At 36.2% G+C, this 19946-nt stretch overlaps 1 protein-coding gene across 2 annotated transcripts in view; it reads left to right on the forward strand.

Annotated features, from left to right (window-relative positions):
- Window positions 1–19946, forward strand: part of TOGARAM1 (TOG array regulator of axonemal microtubules 1) — an 81977-nt gene that overhangs the window by 38459 nt on the left and 23572 nt on the right. The window contains exons 8-13 of one of the 2 annotated variants that reach the window (XM_080808546.1): window positions 2689–2841; window positions 6276–6374; window positions 7601–7776; window positions 8519–8672; window positions 8907–9044; window positions 18444–18597. In XM_080808546.1, coding sequence (XP_080664672.1) covers window positions 2689–2841; window positions 6276–6374; window positions 7601–7776; window positions 8519–8672; window positions 8907–9044; window positions 18444–18597 — 874 coding nt within the window. The remainder of the gene's footprint in view (window positions 1–2688; window positions 2842–6275; window positions 6375–7600; window positions 7777–8518; window positions 8673–8906; window positions 9045–18443; window positions 18598–19946) is intronic. The other variant, XM_080808545.1, reaches the window with a different exon arrangement.

Genomic DNA, 19946 nt, shown 5'->3' on the forward strand with positions numbered 1-19946 from the left:
TTTATTCCCTTAAGGGAGGAGACACAAAGAAACATAACACATAAAAGTATTCCTAAATCCCTTTTTAAGGCTGATTATTATAGTAAATTCTTCATAACATTATGTAAGTTATTGGTAGCCTGTGTCTTGTTTGCAAAAGTTAAGTCCTCTTCTGGAAGAAAATGTTTGGAGTTAAAAAAGAAAGATTTAGAAAACCTAGATTTGAATTTCCCCCCAACCTCATAAGCCACTTAAGTTTTAGTAAAGTGAAAAAGTTCTTAAAGCAGTACATACTTCTGTATACAATATTTGGTGTTTGCCAAACTTACCTAATATTTGGTATTTCTCAAACTTGCCTGTCCTTGGGATCACCAGGGATACTTGTAACAGAGATTCTTGGACCTCACCTCACAACTAATGAATTGATCTTCAGAGTTAAAAATCTGTATTTTTAACAAATAAGTATTTCTAAGATCAAGTTTTAGAAATTCTGCTGTTGAATTCACAGTGAGACATTCTTGGTTAAATTTAATGTAATGTCGCTAACAGTTTAGGATTTTATAAACTTGGGTTTACATTGGTTTTTTTTTTGTGGGATAGGGTTTTGTTTTTAGTAAGTAAATGATTCCTACAAGTTTATCATTTAATTGATAAAGCGTAAAAATGGTAATGCTTAGAGTAAAGACCATCTGAAAACAAAACCAAAAATAATTATGTAGATACTATAAATCCAGCTTGTCTTTGTGTCCTCCTTTCTAATAAATATTTCCACATGCAATCCACTACTCCCTATTATAGCACATAGGTAAATGTGCTATAGGTAATTTACATAGGTACATTTCCTGAATTATGTTATAGTAAACTTTTTTTTGTAGCATCAGATTAGTAATACCTGCTATTAATAAAAAGCATTTGCACCTAAACCCAGTATCTTTATGAGGCTACCTTTATGGATTAACTATCAAAACTAAGAAGAGTTCAGGACGCCTGGGTGGCTTAGTTGGTTAAGTGTCTGCCTTTGGCTCAGGCATGATCCCAGGGTGCTGGGATAGAGTCCCGCATCAGGCCTCTTGCTCAGTGGGGAGCCTGCTTCTCCCTCTCCTGCCTGCCACTCTCTTGTGCTTGTGCCACTGCTTGTGCTCTCTCTCTCAATCTGTCAAATAAATAAATAAAATTAAAAAAAAAAAAAAACTAAGAGGAATATAGACAGATATCCACGTTACTCCCAGAAGTTCTCTATCATTTAACACCAAATATTTTTTGACTGTCTGTGAAGTGACTTTTATTGCCTTTTACTCTGCAGTCCTCTGTTGACTGGTTGCCACCAGCCACCCCTTCTCCCCCATGATCCTGCTTTTTTTATTAAAAAAAAAAACAAAACGTAATATTAAGAACAAATTGTGTTTTGTAGGGAACTATATATATGAAAATGGATGGTGACTTAAATATATATTATGTAGGATTTTCCATTTAGTAGATATTTTGTGATTTTAATAGCTTCAAAGTATTGGTATAGGGTGGTCAGTCGAAACGTTCAAATGTAGATTAAAATTTTTGATATTTGTTAAAAGGAGACCCACATTAGGGTTTTTATTATTTTAAGATGTATTTATTTATTGGTATGGGGACAGGTAGAGAGGGAAAGAAAGAATCTCAAATACACTCCCCAGTGAATGAGGAGCCTGACCTGGGGCTTGATCTTAAGACCCTGAGATCATTAGCTGAACCGAAGTCAAGAGTTGGATGGTTAGGGGCGCCTCGGTGGCTCAGTTGGTTAAGCCACTGCCTTCAGCTCAGGTCACGATCATGGAGTCCTGGGATTGAGTCCCACATCAGGCTCCCAGCTCTGTGGGAAGTCTGCTTCTCCCTCTGACCTTCTCCCCTCTTGTGCTTTCTCACATACTCTCTCTCTCAAATAAATAAATCTTAAAAAAAAAAAAAAAAAGAGTCAGATGCTTAACTGACTGAGCCACCCAGGTGCCCTGATTTGGGTATTTAGAGTATCCTTTTACATGTATTTACTTAATCCTCACGACCATCCTGGAGGGGTAATACTATTATCCCCCATTTTACAAATAAGATTAAGTGTCTTGCTCAGGTTCTATCAGCAGTTTAAGTGGCAGTGCTATGATTTAAAGCCAGGAAGCATGATTACAGAGTCTGAGTTTAGTCACTGTGGAGTGTACTGCTTCACCAGCCACACCAGGGTACACCCATTACACAAGAGTAGGAGAGAAGAAAGAAATGGAAAATACCTCTCAGGATACAGTTTAAAAATTCTAGATTTAAAAATTTTTCTTTTTGCTATAAAAGTTTATATGTCATTTAAACATTATTTAATTTTATTTTTTTAATTTATATGTCATTTAAACATTTAAACAAATGCCTGTCATATTTTAAATATATATATTCTTGGTTATCTCTTCCAAACATTGAATTTTGTATTTCATTGTAATTTTGAAGCCTGTTTTATAAAATGTTTTGGATATAGTTTATAATAAATGTTCTTAACTGCTAGTAAAAAGTATAACAAAATTTAAAATAAGATAAAACTCTTTAAATTACTGTAATGTTATGATTTCTAATGTTACATCGCTGACCTTTTTAAAAGTCCTAGAAGGCAAGATAGATTTAGAGGGGAGATATGTACCTATCTATAATATTACCTGAATCATTCAAATAAATATTTTTATGTATTTTATTTTATAGGGATTACAACATCCAATGTAAGCATAATTGGTCAACGTATGAACTATGGGTTTGGATGTGGTGATTTTGAAGATGATAGGTCCCATGACATTTCACCTAGTGTTTTCAAAATACAAAATAAGGAACCCCCAAGACATTATAAACATACAAAAGGTTAGTAAATTTCATAAATTAATTTTTAAGATTGAATATCTCTAAATCCTAAATTAAGTGTGTCAGAATTCTCCCTAAGCATGCCAATAAATGGAGATTTCTCAGTTTTGAGATTTTTCTTACCCCTCTGCTGATGTGTTATTGCTTCAGTAATTTTGCCAAATAAGAGAACATACAGGTTTCATGTATTGGTTAATGGACTTGCCTGAGAAGCCAGAGCAGGGAAGCGACTACACATGAGGTTAAAACTCGGGAATCTCTGGTGACGTCTCCCCAGCCAAGATTACACACACACATACACACACACACACACACACACACACACACACACACATTTTACAAGACATTTTAGCACAAAAATCAGGTAGAGAAATCATGAGAATAAATAAGTCCCAGATGCCTACTTAGGTTGTAACCATGGAATAAAACTGTGGAAACAGGAATATAGTTTTCCTATGGTAGAACCTGGGAAGGCTTCTTTGTTATCACTAACCATTATTAGTAATTTACATTCTTTTTTTTTTCCTTTAAATTTAATGTAGCAAGCAGCTCCTCTGTGATTGCTGTTTGTTTTTTCAGAGAACCTATTAAAGCTACATTTTTAAGAATTTCCTTTAGGGTAAAGAGGAAGTTATTTTAAAGGGTATAAATATTTAAATAGAGTAATAAGAAGAAGTCACTGTATTTAATCTCCTAGTAACTCTAAGGAGCTGTCATTTTTTTATTTGTAGCAACCATGATTATAATGGGTCAACTTTTGTTATTTCTTTCTTTCCTTTTTTTTTTTTTGCAGATGATATGACACTTTTTTTTTTTTTAACTTTTGTTATTTCTGATCATCTGAAGTCACATATGTGTGGGTGTGTGGGTGTATCTGTATGTGTGTGTAGGCAGTCAGGCATTTTAGGACTTTTTTTTTTTTGTGGAAATAAATTGAGTAAAGGGAAGTTGCTTGGAATTTTTTTTTCTTTTATCTTTTTTTTGGTAAGTTTTTAAAGTATTTCATCCACGATGTAATTCAATATCTGTTCTTTGTGAAAGATTTCTTCTCTCTCATTGTTTTTACAAAAGAGAATGACAGGGTTTTTTCCCATTTACTTATATATTTTATTTCTCATGTAAAGATAATCAATACAAAAATATTTTTTTCCTAAAAGTAACTCACACACTAACATATAACTTTTTAATTTTCTTTTTTTAGAAATTGCTTTGAAATAATTGCTGAATATCTTTATTCACTACTATTGGCACTCTTTTTTGGACAGCAGAATCGTAAAAATGTTTATAACTTTTGACCAGCAGTTATTTCTAGTCTAGAAAATTACTTCATATACATACTTCCAACTCTAAACCAAACACCTATTGTACCTTCTGGTCAGGAGAATAAACATGCTCAGAAACCAAACTAACCTTCCTTTCTAGACTGGTTCCTTTTCCTTTGTTTTCATTTTTATTAGTACCATTACTATTTTTCCAGTTATGTGGACTTAAAACTTTAGAGTCATCTTTGTCTGCTTCTCCTTACCCTCTAAGTTCAGGCAGTGATGACGATCCTACCAGTTCTGTTTAATATAGGCCTTCATTATCTCTTCCTTAGATAATTGCAATAGCCTTCTGAATAAAACATCTTGCCTCTTATTTTATCCATTTTTACTCCAAGCTCCATACCCTTCCAGAATTAACTTTTTGAAGTATAGTTACCATCTCTTCCATACTCAAAACCTTGAGTGGTTCCCTGTTTCCCACAGAATAAATTTTGTGCTCTGCAGCATAATTTTTAAGACCCTTAATAATCTTGCCTCAGCTGAACTTACTGCATTATCTCTTACTACTCTTTTCATTCCCAGTGCTCTGGCATTCTTAGTACTAGAAGTTTTCTTAGGTGGCAATGTACAGTCAGCCTAGATGTCTGTTTCTGATCCTAATGTGTTCACAGCATGTCTGCTTTTTGAATACTGGCTAGAATCCATTTCTTTAGAAGGTTTTCCCCACTTAACTGGTGTGGAGTAGTATAAATCATTTAAAAGTAAAGGTATTGCATCTTTATATTCCTATTAGGCTTTGCATGTAATGGTGTCCAATACCACATGTTAAATGAATGGAGCGATGATGAGCCAACCCAAACTAACAGTGTAGCCTTGGATACAGTCACTCAAACATTGCATCCTCAAACAATCAGATTAAAGTGACTTCTGAGTACAGTGCTCAAGGGAATAAAACAACTTCCAAAAGAAATATTGGCAATAGGTGGCATATATGAATGGATTTATTTTGCAAGAAACTTCAGACGGTTTTAGGATTTGCTTTCAGAACCACTTCTTCCCATTCCACTCCTCTGCTGGTTGTTCCTTTGAACCTGCCCATTTTCTAGCATATTCATGCAGAGCCCCAGTTAATGACTTAAGAAAGTGATTAGTGATAGATGCTTAGAGTTTTAGCAGACTAGCTTTTATGAGTTAGTATTTTCTCTTTCACTATTTGGATGAATGAGACAGAAGTAACAAAAAGGTTATATAAGATTAGCTTGTGTGTCAAGTCTTTTAAGCTTACTTTTTCTTTATATTTTACAGTTGAGACCCGATGAGCAACATTTCTTTCAGTGTTTTGTTTTCAAGAAAATGTAGTGTAAAAAGTAAAAGTAACATTAAAAATGACTAGTTATATCAGCCTGAAAAATGAAGTTAAACTACTTAAGGATAACACGTTCTTTATATGTTTCCTCTTGAGATTTGTCTAATTATTCAGTCATTTCTTGACAGACTATGTATACACTTTATGGACAGATTTTGAACAAATTGTTCCATTTACTGAGATTTGCTTTCCTTTGTCACTTAACACCTTTTGAGTCTACCTGAGGTTTCTGTTTGTAGACCCCAAATTAATTATACTTTGCTTTTCATTTTTTCTGTCTTGTAACGTTCATCTAACATATATTTATTGAAAACCTACTATATGCCCTACTAAGAGGCTCTGGAAAAGCATAATTGAAACCAGACATGGGTCCTATCTCCATAGAGCTTACAGTCTAGTAGTAGAATAATTAAACAAATAATCACACACTGAGGTGAAAGTTAACCTACAAAATTACAGATTGCTGTGAGATTGACTTGGTCTGCTTTTAGGCTTTCCTTCGTGGTTACCTTTTGTTGCTCATTTATCATGCTGTGATTATTTTCTTGTATATCTTCCCGTTCTTAACTCTGACATGTATATAAGTCCTTAGGGGAAGGAAGGCCTCTTTTCTCTCTACTGCCTAGTTCAAACAAGGTATTCTAATTTCAAATATTTATTGAATTAATAAATAAGTGTGAATAAATAAATTATAAAATCCATGTATGAAATAAGATTTCTGTTTTAAAGGACCATGTTATAATATCCTAAAATACTATATAACAACAATATTAAAATGTGGGGTTTTTTGTTTGTTTCTTTAGCATTTACAGGGTCATCATCAAATTTACAGCAAATTCCCAGTTTTGACTTCATATCCACAAATACCTTACCAGAAGACTCAGTAGTTGTTGTTGGAAAAGGTATTTCCAAGTTATTTAGCTTGTTAATTGTATGTGTTCTCCACACATAAGCAGAGGATATCATTAAAGAACAGAGAAGAATGTGATTCAAGTGTTGATCAGAACTTTTTTTATTAGAACTTTCTTTTTAAGAAATTATTAAATTGAAAAAATTAGAAGTGATTACTTAATTTTAGATTTCTGTCTTCTAACAAAACTAAGTAAATTCATGTGAGTAATTTTCAGAGAGATACTTTATGTAACAGCTGCAGCTTAGGTACTTCTAAGACATTTTTAGGATAGCTAAGACAACTTTATCATAGTTTAAGTTCAAATAATAGTCCTTATTTATAATTTATCAGCTTAGTATTTAATATAATTTCATTATTTCCCATACAGAGTATAGACAAATCAGAATTAACACCTGTTACATATTTTTGGAGGATTAGAGGACCTTTGAACAATATATTTGCAAATATTCTTTATAATTCTTTTTTCTTTTCAACTTTATTGAGCTATAATTGACAAATAAAACTGTAAGTGATTATTTGATATCCATATACATTGTGAAAGGATTCCCCCATCAAGTTAATTAACACATCTCAGTTAGTTTCTTTTTTAATCAAAAAAGTAGAATGTGATGATAGACATTGATGATCAACATTTTATTTTTGGTAAATACCATGAAATAGGATGAAATGCTTGGAAAGCTTTCCTAATTGTTTGCTTGGTAGAGTCTCATTAAGTTAATTTGAGGCCCTTCTCAGATTGGCTCCAACCTACCCTTGCAAACTTAGTTTCTGTTATTCTTCTGCCTTGTTCCCAACCAAACTGAGTTATTCACTTCATTTACATGCTTTATATTTGTTCACCTCTTCTTCTAAGCATTACCATCTTATTGGATGCCCTCCCCTCCTCCTTCATTTACCTGCCCAAATTCATTGTGTCTTCTAATTCCAGCTCAAATCCTTGCACTGAAATCATCTTAAACACACATCGTATCAACCTTTCCTTCATTTAAACTCGTTATTACAATATGCAGTTCTCAATTAATATTGTGAAATGTCTAGTGATACCTATATGATTGTCCTGTTAGGCAATTTATTTTTATATTTATTATTATTTGACATGTTTTTCTTACTAACTATATTGTTTATTTCTTAAAGTCAAGAGCTTGTCTTTAACTTTGTTATTAGAGTGTGATCACATAAATACTTAATGGCAATTTGATGGTGGGTTAATTTCAGGTGTATTTGGAAGTCCAAATTCAGCACCAGCAGCATGCAGCCAATCAGTGATATCTTCTGTGGAAAATGGGGATGCATTTTCAACTAAACAAAACATTGAACCACCATCGGGGATTTATGGAAGAGCAGTCCAGCAAAATATTCCATCATATGTTGATGTTGAGAATGAAAAGGATGTAAGATTATTTGCTGATTATTAGGATAAACTCAAGCCTATATTATGTCATTGTGCTGTGTTAATCAGATTTGGGGTGATGAAGGTGTTTTGATTAAAATTTTTAAAATCTCAGGATAATTGAAATTTTGGATCCTTAATCATTTAAATAATGGATTATTTTTCTGTCCAGCAAAAATATTCTCATTCTGGTATAAAGTATCTAGTATACTTTAAACTATACATGTACTTTATGTTTGTGTGTGTGTGTGTGTGTGTGTGTGTATTTACATACTCAACAATTTTCTAGGATACTCACGGAGTAACAGACTGGTATCCTCAGGTACAAATTTAGTTATGATATTAGCACCATGTAATTCTATTCAATTTTATTTTATTTTATTTTATTTTTTTAAGATTTTATTTATTTATTTGACAGAGAGAGATCACAAGCAGGCACAGAGGCAGGCAGAGAGAGAGGAAGGGAAGCAGGCTCCCTGCTGAGCAGAGAGCCCGATGCAGGGCTCGATCCCAGGACCCTGGGATCATGACCTAAGCTGAAGGCAGAGGCTTAACCCACTGAGCCACCCAGGCACCCCTCTAGTCAATTTTAGAATTCCTAAAATAAGGACTAAAATATATATATAATTTACTTTTTTATATGTAGACACTTAATGTCTCTATGTAGTTGTCTGAGATGAAGATAGCTATGTTAAATAACAAACTCCCTGAATACTTACAGATATTTCAACTTTTGCATTCAGATTAAAATTTCTATTTCAAAATCTACTTATGACAAGATGAGACAAAAGAGAAAAGAGGAAAAAGAACTTTTTGACATTAAAGATTGTGAAAAGAAGGAACAGAATTCCTGGGAGCGAATGAAAACTACAGGAACTGAGAAAAAGACGTCTGAAAGTAAGTGGAATTTAACTTTTGGTGTGTTTTTTAGCTGATACTATTCTTTTTTTTTTTTTTTTTTAGCTGATACTATTCTAAAGCTAGTGTATCTGTGGTTTTACGGAGGGCTAATAATGGAATATGTTGAATCATAACATTGAAATTTGCAAGACCCAGTAGCTTCTAACTATTATAATAAATATTAATTATTTCTCATAAAGAAAGAAGTTGAATGACTGTTTTTCTCCCTAGACTTACATATATTTGGAGATGAGGTGGGAATATCAAAAAATGAGAGTTCCCCTTTAGAAAATATTGCCTTCAGCCCTCCATTGAAAGGAGGGACCTGTTTAAAAAGGTCACCATCTTTAGTGTTTTCATATTCGGTAAGTAAATTGTTTAAATGTAAAGAATAATGTCACAAATGCTGGTTAAGCTGAAGAGACCACATATGGTTAAGTGCATTTGTGATGAAAAGAGCACTAAGCTAGTAGGAGTCAGTAGACAGACCTGGCTTCATAATTATCAGGCCTGCCTTTTAATTAACATTCTGACTGGGAAATATGCCTTAGATTTCTGTCCCTAAAAATATCCAAATTATCTCAAAGGTCTCTTCTGTGCTCTCTGCAAATATTCCTGCTTCACTAAGGAGTGGTGTCCCATTTTATAGCTGGGGTTAAATGAGATTGTGAAGTTGGTTTATTATAGATCATGATTTTAAAAAATCATTGTATTTATCACTTATTCAGCCTGCCATTCAGTATTTACTAGCTCTTATACCTGGCCAAGAATGGCTTTCACATTTCCTGTGCTGTTTTTGAAAATATTAAATAGGACTCAGGCAACTAAGTGGGAGGTGGAACCCTCGCTGGGACAGTGTGGTCTCAGGATCCTCAGGGTCACAGGAAGACCAGGAGTGCCTGAGTGTGGCAGAGCTCCTATGTATCGGAGCAGGGAAGCTGGCTGCAATCAGTGAGCCCAGGAGTGGTCTCTCACCTTGGGGTTGCCATAAACTGTGATCCGAGGCACAGTCAGATCCTGTTCGAGCAGGGGCCCAACAAGTGGCTGAACCGGGGGAAAGCCTTCTTCCATTCCCCAGGGGGAGTGGTGCGGGAGCATGTCACAAGAGCCTGTTGGGTTTGGAGACTCCACATGGGGTTGGGCACTTGAGATACAAATGCTTGTTCACAGGCCAGTGAGCGCAGAGTGTGGCTAGAGAGCTAGGAGATAGGAATGATTGACTGCTTTTCTCTGAGGGCTCATAGAGGAGTGGAGCTCCGAGCTTTTGGCTCTAGGGCCAGAGATTGGGAGGCCAGCATGTTCATTCTCATCCTCGAAAGCTGTGCAGAAAGGTTTCAGGGAACAAAAGCCACATAGAGCAAACCTGAGCCAGATTACTTAGCCTGGCCCTAGGCAAGGGCAGAGCAACTCTGGATGGGGCAAAGACATTTGAGAATCAAGGCAACTGGCCCATCACTGAGAAGATGTCACTGAGAAGATGCACAAGTCTGTGGAGTTTGGTACGTGCAGAGGGGGAGACAGATTGACCTGGAGGATCTTTTGAGGGGAGTGGACTGTGACATTGTGGCTTTCAGCTGGAGATTCCCGCACAGCCGTGTTTGCTCTGTCCCTCTAAAGAGAAGTGGAAAGACACCAGGGAATTAAAGCGGCTCAGCCAACCAGCTCACATTAAGCCCATCTCCCTGACAAGGTGTGGGGCAACTCCACCCAGGCAAAGATGCCTGAAAAGCTGAGCAGCAGGCCCCTCCCCCAGAAGACAGACTGGAAGAACAGGTGAATAAGCTTAAGCTTATTTCCCACAGAACTGTAAAACTCAGCACCAGGGGAAAATAATATTGGAAGCTCCTGGTGTTCCCTCACGACTGGCTTATACTTCAAGCTAAAATTTTATATTTCTCTTTTAGTTTCTCTTCTTATTCTTTTTTTTTTTTTTAACCCTGCTCCCATTTCAAATAGATTCGTATTTCCCAACCTATGTTTTTAAGTCACTTCTTAACTTTTATTTTCTTTTTCACCTATATGTTTTATTTATTTACACCCCATTATAGTCCATTTTTCACTCTTTTCAATTTTATCTTGCTATATATGTAAGTTCTGATTTCTTTGCAATTTTGGGATATGGTTTCCTCTAACACAGAGACCAAAAATCAAGCAGGAACAAGCAGATAACTGTGTCCACCCTGAGAGATTATAATCTCTGTCCTTTCCCCCTTTTTTCTTTTCTTTTCTCTCTTTCTCTCTCTCTCTTTTTTTTTTTATTGTTTTGGATCGTCTTGGCTTTGATGGTGTATCTGTGGTAGCTTTCAACCACTTTGGATTTTTTCTTATGTGTATTTTCTTTGGGTTGTGGTTGATATTTTGGACTCGGTACATTCCCTCAACCATATCCCTCAACAGAGTGACTAGGAGGAGGAACTCTGCAACAAAGGAAAGAACCAGAGACAATGTTCTCTGCCACAGATCTAACGGATATTGATATAAGCAAGATGTCAGAGATACATTTCAGGGTAGCAATTATGAAGTCAATAGCAAGGCTTGAGAAAAGCACGAGCAACAATATAGAATCTCTAAGGGCAGAAATGAGATCTAATCAGGCTGAACTTCAAAATTGCTGTGAATGAAATGCAGTTTAAACTGGATACACTAACAGGGTAAATGAGACAGAAGAATGGGTTAGTGATCTAGAAGATAAGCTGATAGGAAGGAAGGAAGCCGAGGAGGATAGGAACAGGCATTTAGAAGCCCATGAGAACAGACTTAGTGACAGCATGAAAAGTTCCAATGTCAGAATTACTGGGATTCCTAACTGGGTGGAGAGAGAGAGAGGACTAGAAAGTATATTTGAGCAAATCACAGCTGAGAACTTCCCTAATCTGGGGAAGGAAACAAGCATTCATGTCTAAGAGGCAGAGAGAACCCCTCCCAAGATCAATAAAAATAGACCAACACCCTGGCATATGATAGTGAAACTTGCATATCTTAGATCCAAGGAAGCTATCCTGAGAGCAGCTAGGGGAAACAGGGACTTTACAGGCAATGTGATGGCATTAAATTCATATCTTTCAATAGTTACCTTCAACTTGAATGGCCTCAGTGCTCCCATGAAATGGCACAGGGTTTCAGATTGTATAAAAAGACAGGACCTATCCATATGCTGTTTATAAGAGACTCATTTTGAACCTAAAGACACCTCCAGATTGGAAATGAGGGGATGGAGAACCATTCGTCATGCCAACGACCTCAAAAGAAAACTGGGGTAGCAATTCTCATACCAGACAAATTAGATTTTAAACCAAAGACTGTAATAAGAAATGTAGAGAGACACTATATCATACTTAAAGGGTCTATCCAACAAGAAAATCTAACAATTTTAAATATCTCTGCCCCCCCCCCCACAATATGGGAGCAGCCAACTACATAGACCATCTATTAAGCAAAATAAAGAATCATATTAACAATAACAAATTAATAGTAGGAGACCTCAACACTCCCCTCTCAGCAGTGGAAAGATCATCTAAGCTGCTCAGCAAAGAAATAAGAGCTTTGAATGACACTTTGGACCAGATGGTCTTTGTAGATACATATAGAACATTCCACCCTAAAACAACAAAATATTCATTCTTCTCGAGTGCACATGGAACATTCACCAGAATAGACCACATACTGGGTCACAAATCAGGTCTCAGACGTTATCAAAAGACTGAGATTATTCCCTGCATGTTATCAGACCACAGTGCTTTGAAACTGGAACTCAATCACAAGAAAAAATTTGGAAGGAATTCAAACATTTGGAGGTTAAAGAACATCCTGCTAAAGAATGATTGGGTCAACCAGGAAATTAAAGAAGAATTTTAAAAATTCATGGAAACAAATGAAAATGAAAACACATTGGTCCAAAACCTTTGGGATACTGCAAAGGTGGTCCTAAGGGGGAAATACATAGCCATCCAAGCTTCTCTCAAGAAAGCAGAAAAATCCAAATGCTTAAGCTAACCTTATACCTAAAGGAGCTGGAGAAAGAACAGCAAATCAAACAGAAACCAAGCAAGAGAAGAGAAATAATAAAAATTAGAGCAGAAGTCAATCAAATAGAAACCGAAAGAGCGGTAGAACAGATCAATAAAACTAGAAACTGGTTCTTAGAAAGAATTAATTGATAAACCTCTGGCCAGATTTATCCAAAATAAAAGGTAAAGGACCCAAATCAATAAAATCATGAATGAAAGGGAAGAGATCACAACTAATACCGAGGAAATAGAAACATTATTAGAAATTATTAACAGCAACTATATGCCAACAAAGTAAGCAAACTGGAAGAAATGGTGCCTTCCTGGAAACTTATAAACTACCAAGACTGAAACAGGAAGAAAGAGACAATCAGACTAGACCAATAACCAGTAACAAGATTGCAACAGTAATCAAAAACCTCCCCAAAAAACAAGAGTTCAGGGCCAGATGGCTTCCCAGGGAAATTCTGTATAAAAAAGAAATCATACATTGGCAAATCAATCAATGTGATAGATTACATTAACAAAAGAAACAAGAAAAATATGATCCAGGCGCCTGGATGGCTCAGTGGGTTAAAGCCTCTGCCTTCTGCTCAGGTCATGATCCAGGGTCCTGGGATCGAACCTCGCATCAGGCTCTCTGCTCAGCAGGTGGCCTGCTTCCTCTCTCTCTCTCTCTCTCTCTCTGCCTGCCTCTCTGCCTACTTGTGATCTCTGTCTGTCAAATAAATAAAATCTTAAAAAAAAAAATATGATCCTCTCAATTGATGCAGAAAATGCACTTGCCAAAATACAACATCCTTTCCTGATTAAAACTCTTCAAAATATAGGGACAGAAGGAACATTCCTCAATATCATAAAAGTCATCTATAAATAGTACACAGCAAGTATCATTCTCAAGGGGAAAAACTGAGAGCTTTTACCTTAAGGTCAGGAACATGACAGGAATGCCCACCACTTTTGTTCAGCATAGTATTAGAAGTCCTAGCCTCAGCAGTCAGACAACAAAAAGAAATAAAAGGCATTCAGATTGGCAAAGAGGAAGTCAAACTCTCTTCTCTTTGCAGAAGAAATATACTTTATGTGGAAAACCGAAAAGACTCCACCCCAAAATTTCTAGAACTCACACAGTGCACAGAAATAAGTCGCATTTCTATATACTAACAATGTGACTGAAAAAAAGAGAAATTAAGGAATCTATTCCATTTACAATAGCACCAAAAATCATAAGATACCTAGGAATAAATCTAACCAAAGACACAAAGAATCTGTACTCCAGAAACTACAGAAGACTCATGAAGAGAAATTGAGGAATACACAAAGAGATGGAAAAACGTTCCATGCTCATGGATGTGGAAGAATAAACATTGTGAAAATGTCTTGCTGCCCAGAACAATCTACACTTCTAGTGAAATACCTTTCAAAATACTATTGACATTTTTCACAGAGCTGGAACAAACAATCCTAAAATTTGTATGGAACCAGGAAAGACCCCAAATTGCCAGGGGATTGTTGAAAAAGAAACCAAAGCTTGGAGCATCACAATGCCTGACTTCAAGCTCTATTACAAAGCTGTGATCATCAAGACAGTATGGTATTGGCAGAGAAACAGACACATAGATCAGTGGAACAGAATAGAGAGCCCAGAAATGGACCCTCAACTCAATGGTCAAATCATCTTCAACAAAGCAGGAAAGAATATCCAATGGAACCAAGATAGTCTCTTCAATAAATGGTGTTGGGCCAATTGGACAGCCACATGCAGAAAAATGAAACTGGACCATTCTCTTACACCAGACCCAAAAATAAACTCAAAATGGATGAAAGACCTCAATATGAGATAGGAATCCATCAAAATCTTAAGAGAACATAGGCAGTAACCTCTTCGACATGGGCCATAGCAACCTCTTTCAAGACATGTCTCTAAAGGCAAGGGAAACAAAAGCAAAAATGAACTTTGGGGGCTTCATCAAGATCAAAAGCTTTTGCACAGCAAAAGGAACAGTCAGCGAAACCAAGAGGCAACCCATGGAATGGGAGAAGATACTTGCAAATGACACTACAGACAAAGAAGGGCTGTTATCCAAGATCTATAAGGAACTCCTCAGACTCAATACTCAAAAAACAGATAATCACATCCAAAAATGGGCAGAAGACATAAACAGACACTTCTTCAAAGAAGTCATACAAGTGGCTAACAGACACATGAAAAAATGTTCAACATCACTAGCTATCAAGGAAATAACAAATCAAAACCATAATGAGATACCACCTTACGCCCGTTAGAATGGCAAAAATTAACAAGATAGGAAGCAACAAGTGTTGGCGAGAATGTGGAGAAAAGGGAACCTTCTTACACTGTTGGTGGGAATGCAAGCTGGTACAGCCACTCTGGAAAAAGAGTATAGAGGTTCATCAAGACACTAAAAGTAGAGCTACCCTATGACCCAGAAATAGCACTGTTGGGTATTTACCCCAAAGTTATAGATGTAGTGAAAAGAAGGGGCACATGCACCCCAGTGTTCAGAGCAGCAATGTTCATGATAGCCATGTAGAAGGAGCCAAGATGCCCTTCAGTAGATGAATGGATAAGGAAGATGTGGTTCATATATACAATGAAATATTCCTCAGCCATCAGAAAGGATGAATACCCACCATTTGCACTGACATGGATGGAACTGGAGGGGGATCATGCTATATGAAATAAGTCAAGCAGAGGAAGACAATTAACATATGGTTTCACTCATATATGGAACATAAGGACTAGTGTGGAAGACCACAGGGCAAGGGAGGGAAAACTGAATGGGAAGAAATCGGAGAGGGAGACAAAGCATGAGAGACTCTGGACTCTAGGAACCAAATTACAGGATTACAGAAGGCAGGGAGGGGATGAGATAATGAAGTGATGGATATTAAGGAGGGCATATGTGGTGATGAGCACTGGGTGTTATATGCAACTGATGAATCTTTGAACACTACATCAAAACTACTGATGTACTATATGCTGGCTAATTGAACATAATAAAAAAATTTTAAAAAATAAAAGAAAATAAAGAACAAACTGCTTGATATTTGAAAAAAATATTACATATCTTGGAACCTTCAGTATTCCAAGTGAAGTTTACCAAATATGGAAAAAAGTAAAATAAAAAGAAAATATTTTTTAAAAGTTATAAAAAATATGAATGCATGGAAAAAAATAAAAGTTCACAAAAGTCATCCTCGCTTATTTTTAAAAAGTTAAAAATAAATTAAAAAATAGGTCTTAGGTATAGTAGAAACTTGGAAAAATCAGAGATTGAAATAAAAAATCTCATATACTATCATAAACATTATGAAATATTGCTTATTGGGAACCTGGCAGGCTCAGTTGGTTAGGCCTCAGTTGGTTTGGCTCAGGTCTCCCTGATCCCAGGATCCTGGGATCAAGTCCCACATTGGGCTCTCTGCTTGGCAGGGAGTCTGCATCTCCCTCTGCCTGCTGCTACCCCTGCTTGTGCGTTCTCTCTCTCTGTCGAATAAATAAATAAAATCTTCAAAAAAACCCCAAATTATTGCTTTTGTTTATTATTGTTTAATGTTAGTAACGAATAAACTGAACTATTATAAACATTTTAAAATTTATGTTGGGTGTGAAGTCTAGCTATCCACAAAAAAAAGCAAAAAGTACAGAAAAAATAAATATATAAATGTGATCTTGGACACCATCCTTAACATCTCTCAAAGATACGTATAAAAGATAGTTGAACTAAATGACTGTCTGATTGTTCCTAGTTTGTATTTCTTTTATAATGCCAGAAATTTAGAAAACTTTTTTTTTTTAAGAAAACTTTTTAAAATGCTGTCTTCTCATCACTAATAATTGTTGAGTGTGACTGATAACGGATGTTGACCTGTAAAATTACTGGTTAAACATGTCCCTAAGAACCAGTTAAATATAGGCATTTGTGAAGTTTAAGCCTATTTGCTAACATTCTCAAATAATTTCACTATTTATTAATGTCATAAAATCTAAGGGGATAAAAACCCACAAAACTTCTTACCTAAGCTGTAAAAATTCTGTCTGCTACTGTTAACAGCAGGGAAAGAAGTATAGATAATAGCAGATAGGACAAGTTGATAAATATGTTTATGATAGTCATTTTCTAGTGTTTAATATTACCTTTTTAAAAATATCTTGTGGGTGCCTGGGTGGCTGTCAGTTAAGGGTCTGCCTTCAGCTCAGGTCATGATCTCAGGGCCTTGGGATTGAGCCCCATCTCAGGCTCTCTCCTCAGCGGGGAGTCTGCCTCACCCTTTTACTCCATCTCTCCTACCCCCAAGTAAATAAATAAATAATCTTTAAAAAAAAACAAAAAAAACAAAAAAAAACCTCTTAACATGAAAATATAACTAATGCATTCTTACCTATTTAAAAAAGCCAGTGCAGGGGCACCTGGGTGGCTCAGTGGGTTAAAGCCTCTGCCTTCGGCTCAGGTCATGATCCCAGGGTCCTGGAATCAAGTCCCGCATCGGGCTCTCTGCTCAGCGGGGAGCCTGCTTCTCTTCCTCTCTCTCTGCCTGCCTTTCTGCCTGACTGTGATCTCTGTCTGTCAAATAAATAAATAAAATCTTAAAAAAAAAAAAAAGAAAGCCAGTGCAAAAATAAATAAATAAATAAATAAAATTTTTAAAATAAAAAAGCCAGTGCAGGGTCACTTGGGTGGCTTAGTTGATTAAGTGTCCTACTCTTTATTTTGGCTCAGGTCCTGATCTCAGGGTCATGTGACTGAGCCCTGCATTGGGCTCTGTGCTGAATTTGAGATCTTTCCCTTTCCTTCTCCCTGCCACCAACCCACCCCCCCAGCTTGTGCACATGCCCACTGTCTCTCAAATAAATACATAAATAAAATCTTTTTAAGAAATACGAATACACATTTTATTTGATCTTTTTGATCTTTTCCTTTCTAATACCTCCATTGCAGGTATCTTGTATTATTCAGTGCCCCCAGGGCATTACCCTGAGCACTCTATGATGATTTGTTTCCCTGACATCGGGGCAGTGCCTTACATCTGGAAAATGGTTGGTAAATGATTATGGAAAAAATACTGTTCTTATTACCACACATGGTCTTAGGATTTGTAATAGACCATTAATTCTACGTGGGTAGCAGAAAATTTGTATTTTTTGAATTCAGCTGGAATTCTTTACACAGGGACTCCTGGGTGGCTCAGTCGGTTAAGTATCTCATGTGGTTTCAGCTCAAGTCATGATCTCTGGGCCCTGAGATCCAGCCCCCAGGCTTGCTCCACACTCAACACTGAGTTTGCTTGTGGCTCCCCCTCTACTCCTCACCCAGCATGTGCTCTTGTGCGTGCGTTCTCTCCATCTAGAAGAAGTAAAATCTTTTTTTTTAAAAAGAATTGTTTACTATGAAGCTTCATTTTCGGTTGTCATTTGTATAGTAAAACAGGCATATATCCACATGTTTTTATAAAATGGGATCATAATACTTACTGATTTTTAGCTTCTTAAAGCTCAACTTTATTATATGACTCATGACTGAAAAACCACTTATATATTTATATTCGATATAATTAAATAATTTTGTATATAAAAAAATAAAGTTTTAAATAGCTTTGGTGTCCAGGTATTAGAAATTTTATTAAAGTCTAAACTGATAATACTAGTTTCCATAAGAAATATTCATAGAATCTGTAGTCAGAATATCATTTATATCAGAGTTCTCTAATGCTTTATTTAATGTACTTTTTATTTTAGGTGAAGCATCTCCTGGAAGCATTCCACAATATAAAGAAAGGATGTCATCTGTCACCCATAGTCCTGAAATAATGGATACATCGGAACTACGGCCATTTTCCAAACCAGAAATAGCACTGACAGAAGCTCTTAGGCTTTTAGCTGACGAGGATTGGTAAGTTCACCATCCTTACTTTAAAACTAAGCTGAGGGGGCACCTGGGTGGCTCAGTGGGTTGAGCCACTGCCTTTGGCTCGGGTCGTAATCTCAGGGTCTTGGGATCGAGCCCCACATCGGGCTCTCTGCTCAGCGGGGAGCCTGCTTCCCCCTGCCTCTCTGCCTACTTGTGATCTCTCTCTCTGTCAAATAAATAAATAAAATCTTTAAAAAATAAATAAAATAAAACTAAGCTGAGTTCCAGAAGTTTCCTGAAAAATTTTTATTAAAAACTTTGAAACATTGCCTATTAAAATAGTCATAGAAATTATTATTATAGTTCTTAGTCTTTTTTTTTTTTCAGCTTATTAATGTAACTGAACTCTGGTCCTAATAGCACTGTTTACTAATAGTTATAACTTATATGTAAAGACAGAGTTTAGCTTTATTACGGATTACATAAACCTTTTGGTACTAAAATACAAATCTCACCTTTTCTCCAAGTGTTTCTCTGTGAAATCCATCCTATAACAATCCTGAAAATACTTATCTGTTACTAGCATAGCTGCAGCAGCCACGTAGCCCAGCCCACTTGGAGCATATACCGGCTGTACTTGTCCCATTTCCTTCCCTACTCCTTCAGTATCTCTCTCCATTCCCATCCTCCATATCCTCAGTTTTACTGCTACTAGACCATATTCATCAATATTAAAATGTGCTATAATACCCCCTGTTTTTTAAAAAACCTCCCTAAACTGCACATCTTCATATTTCTTTTATTCCCCTTTTTTAGCCAGGTCCTCGAAAAGGCTGACTCATTGTCTACTTTTTTACTCATACTCTCTTCTCAGCCTTTAATTGGCTTTCAACCCTCCCTACCGTCACAACCACATCACTAAAACTATGAAAGTTGTCATCTTGCTGAACCTACGTTGGTTATTTTTAGTGGTCATGTTAGCCTTTTAGCAACATTTGACACAGTCAGCACTCCCTTCTTTCTGATTTTACCATTGAAAAATCAAGAGTTTCTTGGTTGTTTTCTTATTTCAGTATGTTCTTATTCCTTTTCTTTATTTGACTTCAAAATGCTTCATGCTTGAGGCATTCTCTACCTACATTTATTCCATAGATCCAGGTTGGCAATCATTTTCTGTAAAGAGCCAGATAGTAAACATTTTAGGCTTTGCAGGCTAGATGTCTTTATCACAACTCCTCCACTTGCTGTTGTCGTGTAAAAGCAGCCTTAGTTTGAAAACAAACAGGTATAACTATATTCCAATAAACTTTACTTATAAAAAATTCTGATGGGTCCAGATTTGGTCTGTGAATCATAGTTTGCCAACCCCTTTTCTAAATGATTACGTTCAG

This window comes from Martes martes (genome assembly GCF_963455335.1).
Source record: "Martes martes genome assembly, chromosome: 7".
Lineage (NCBI taxonomy): Eukaryota > Metazoa > Chordata > Mammalia > Carnivora > Mustelidae > Martes > Martes martes.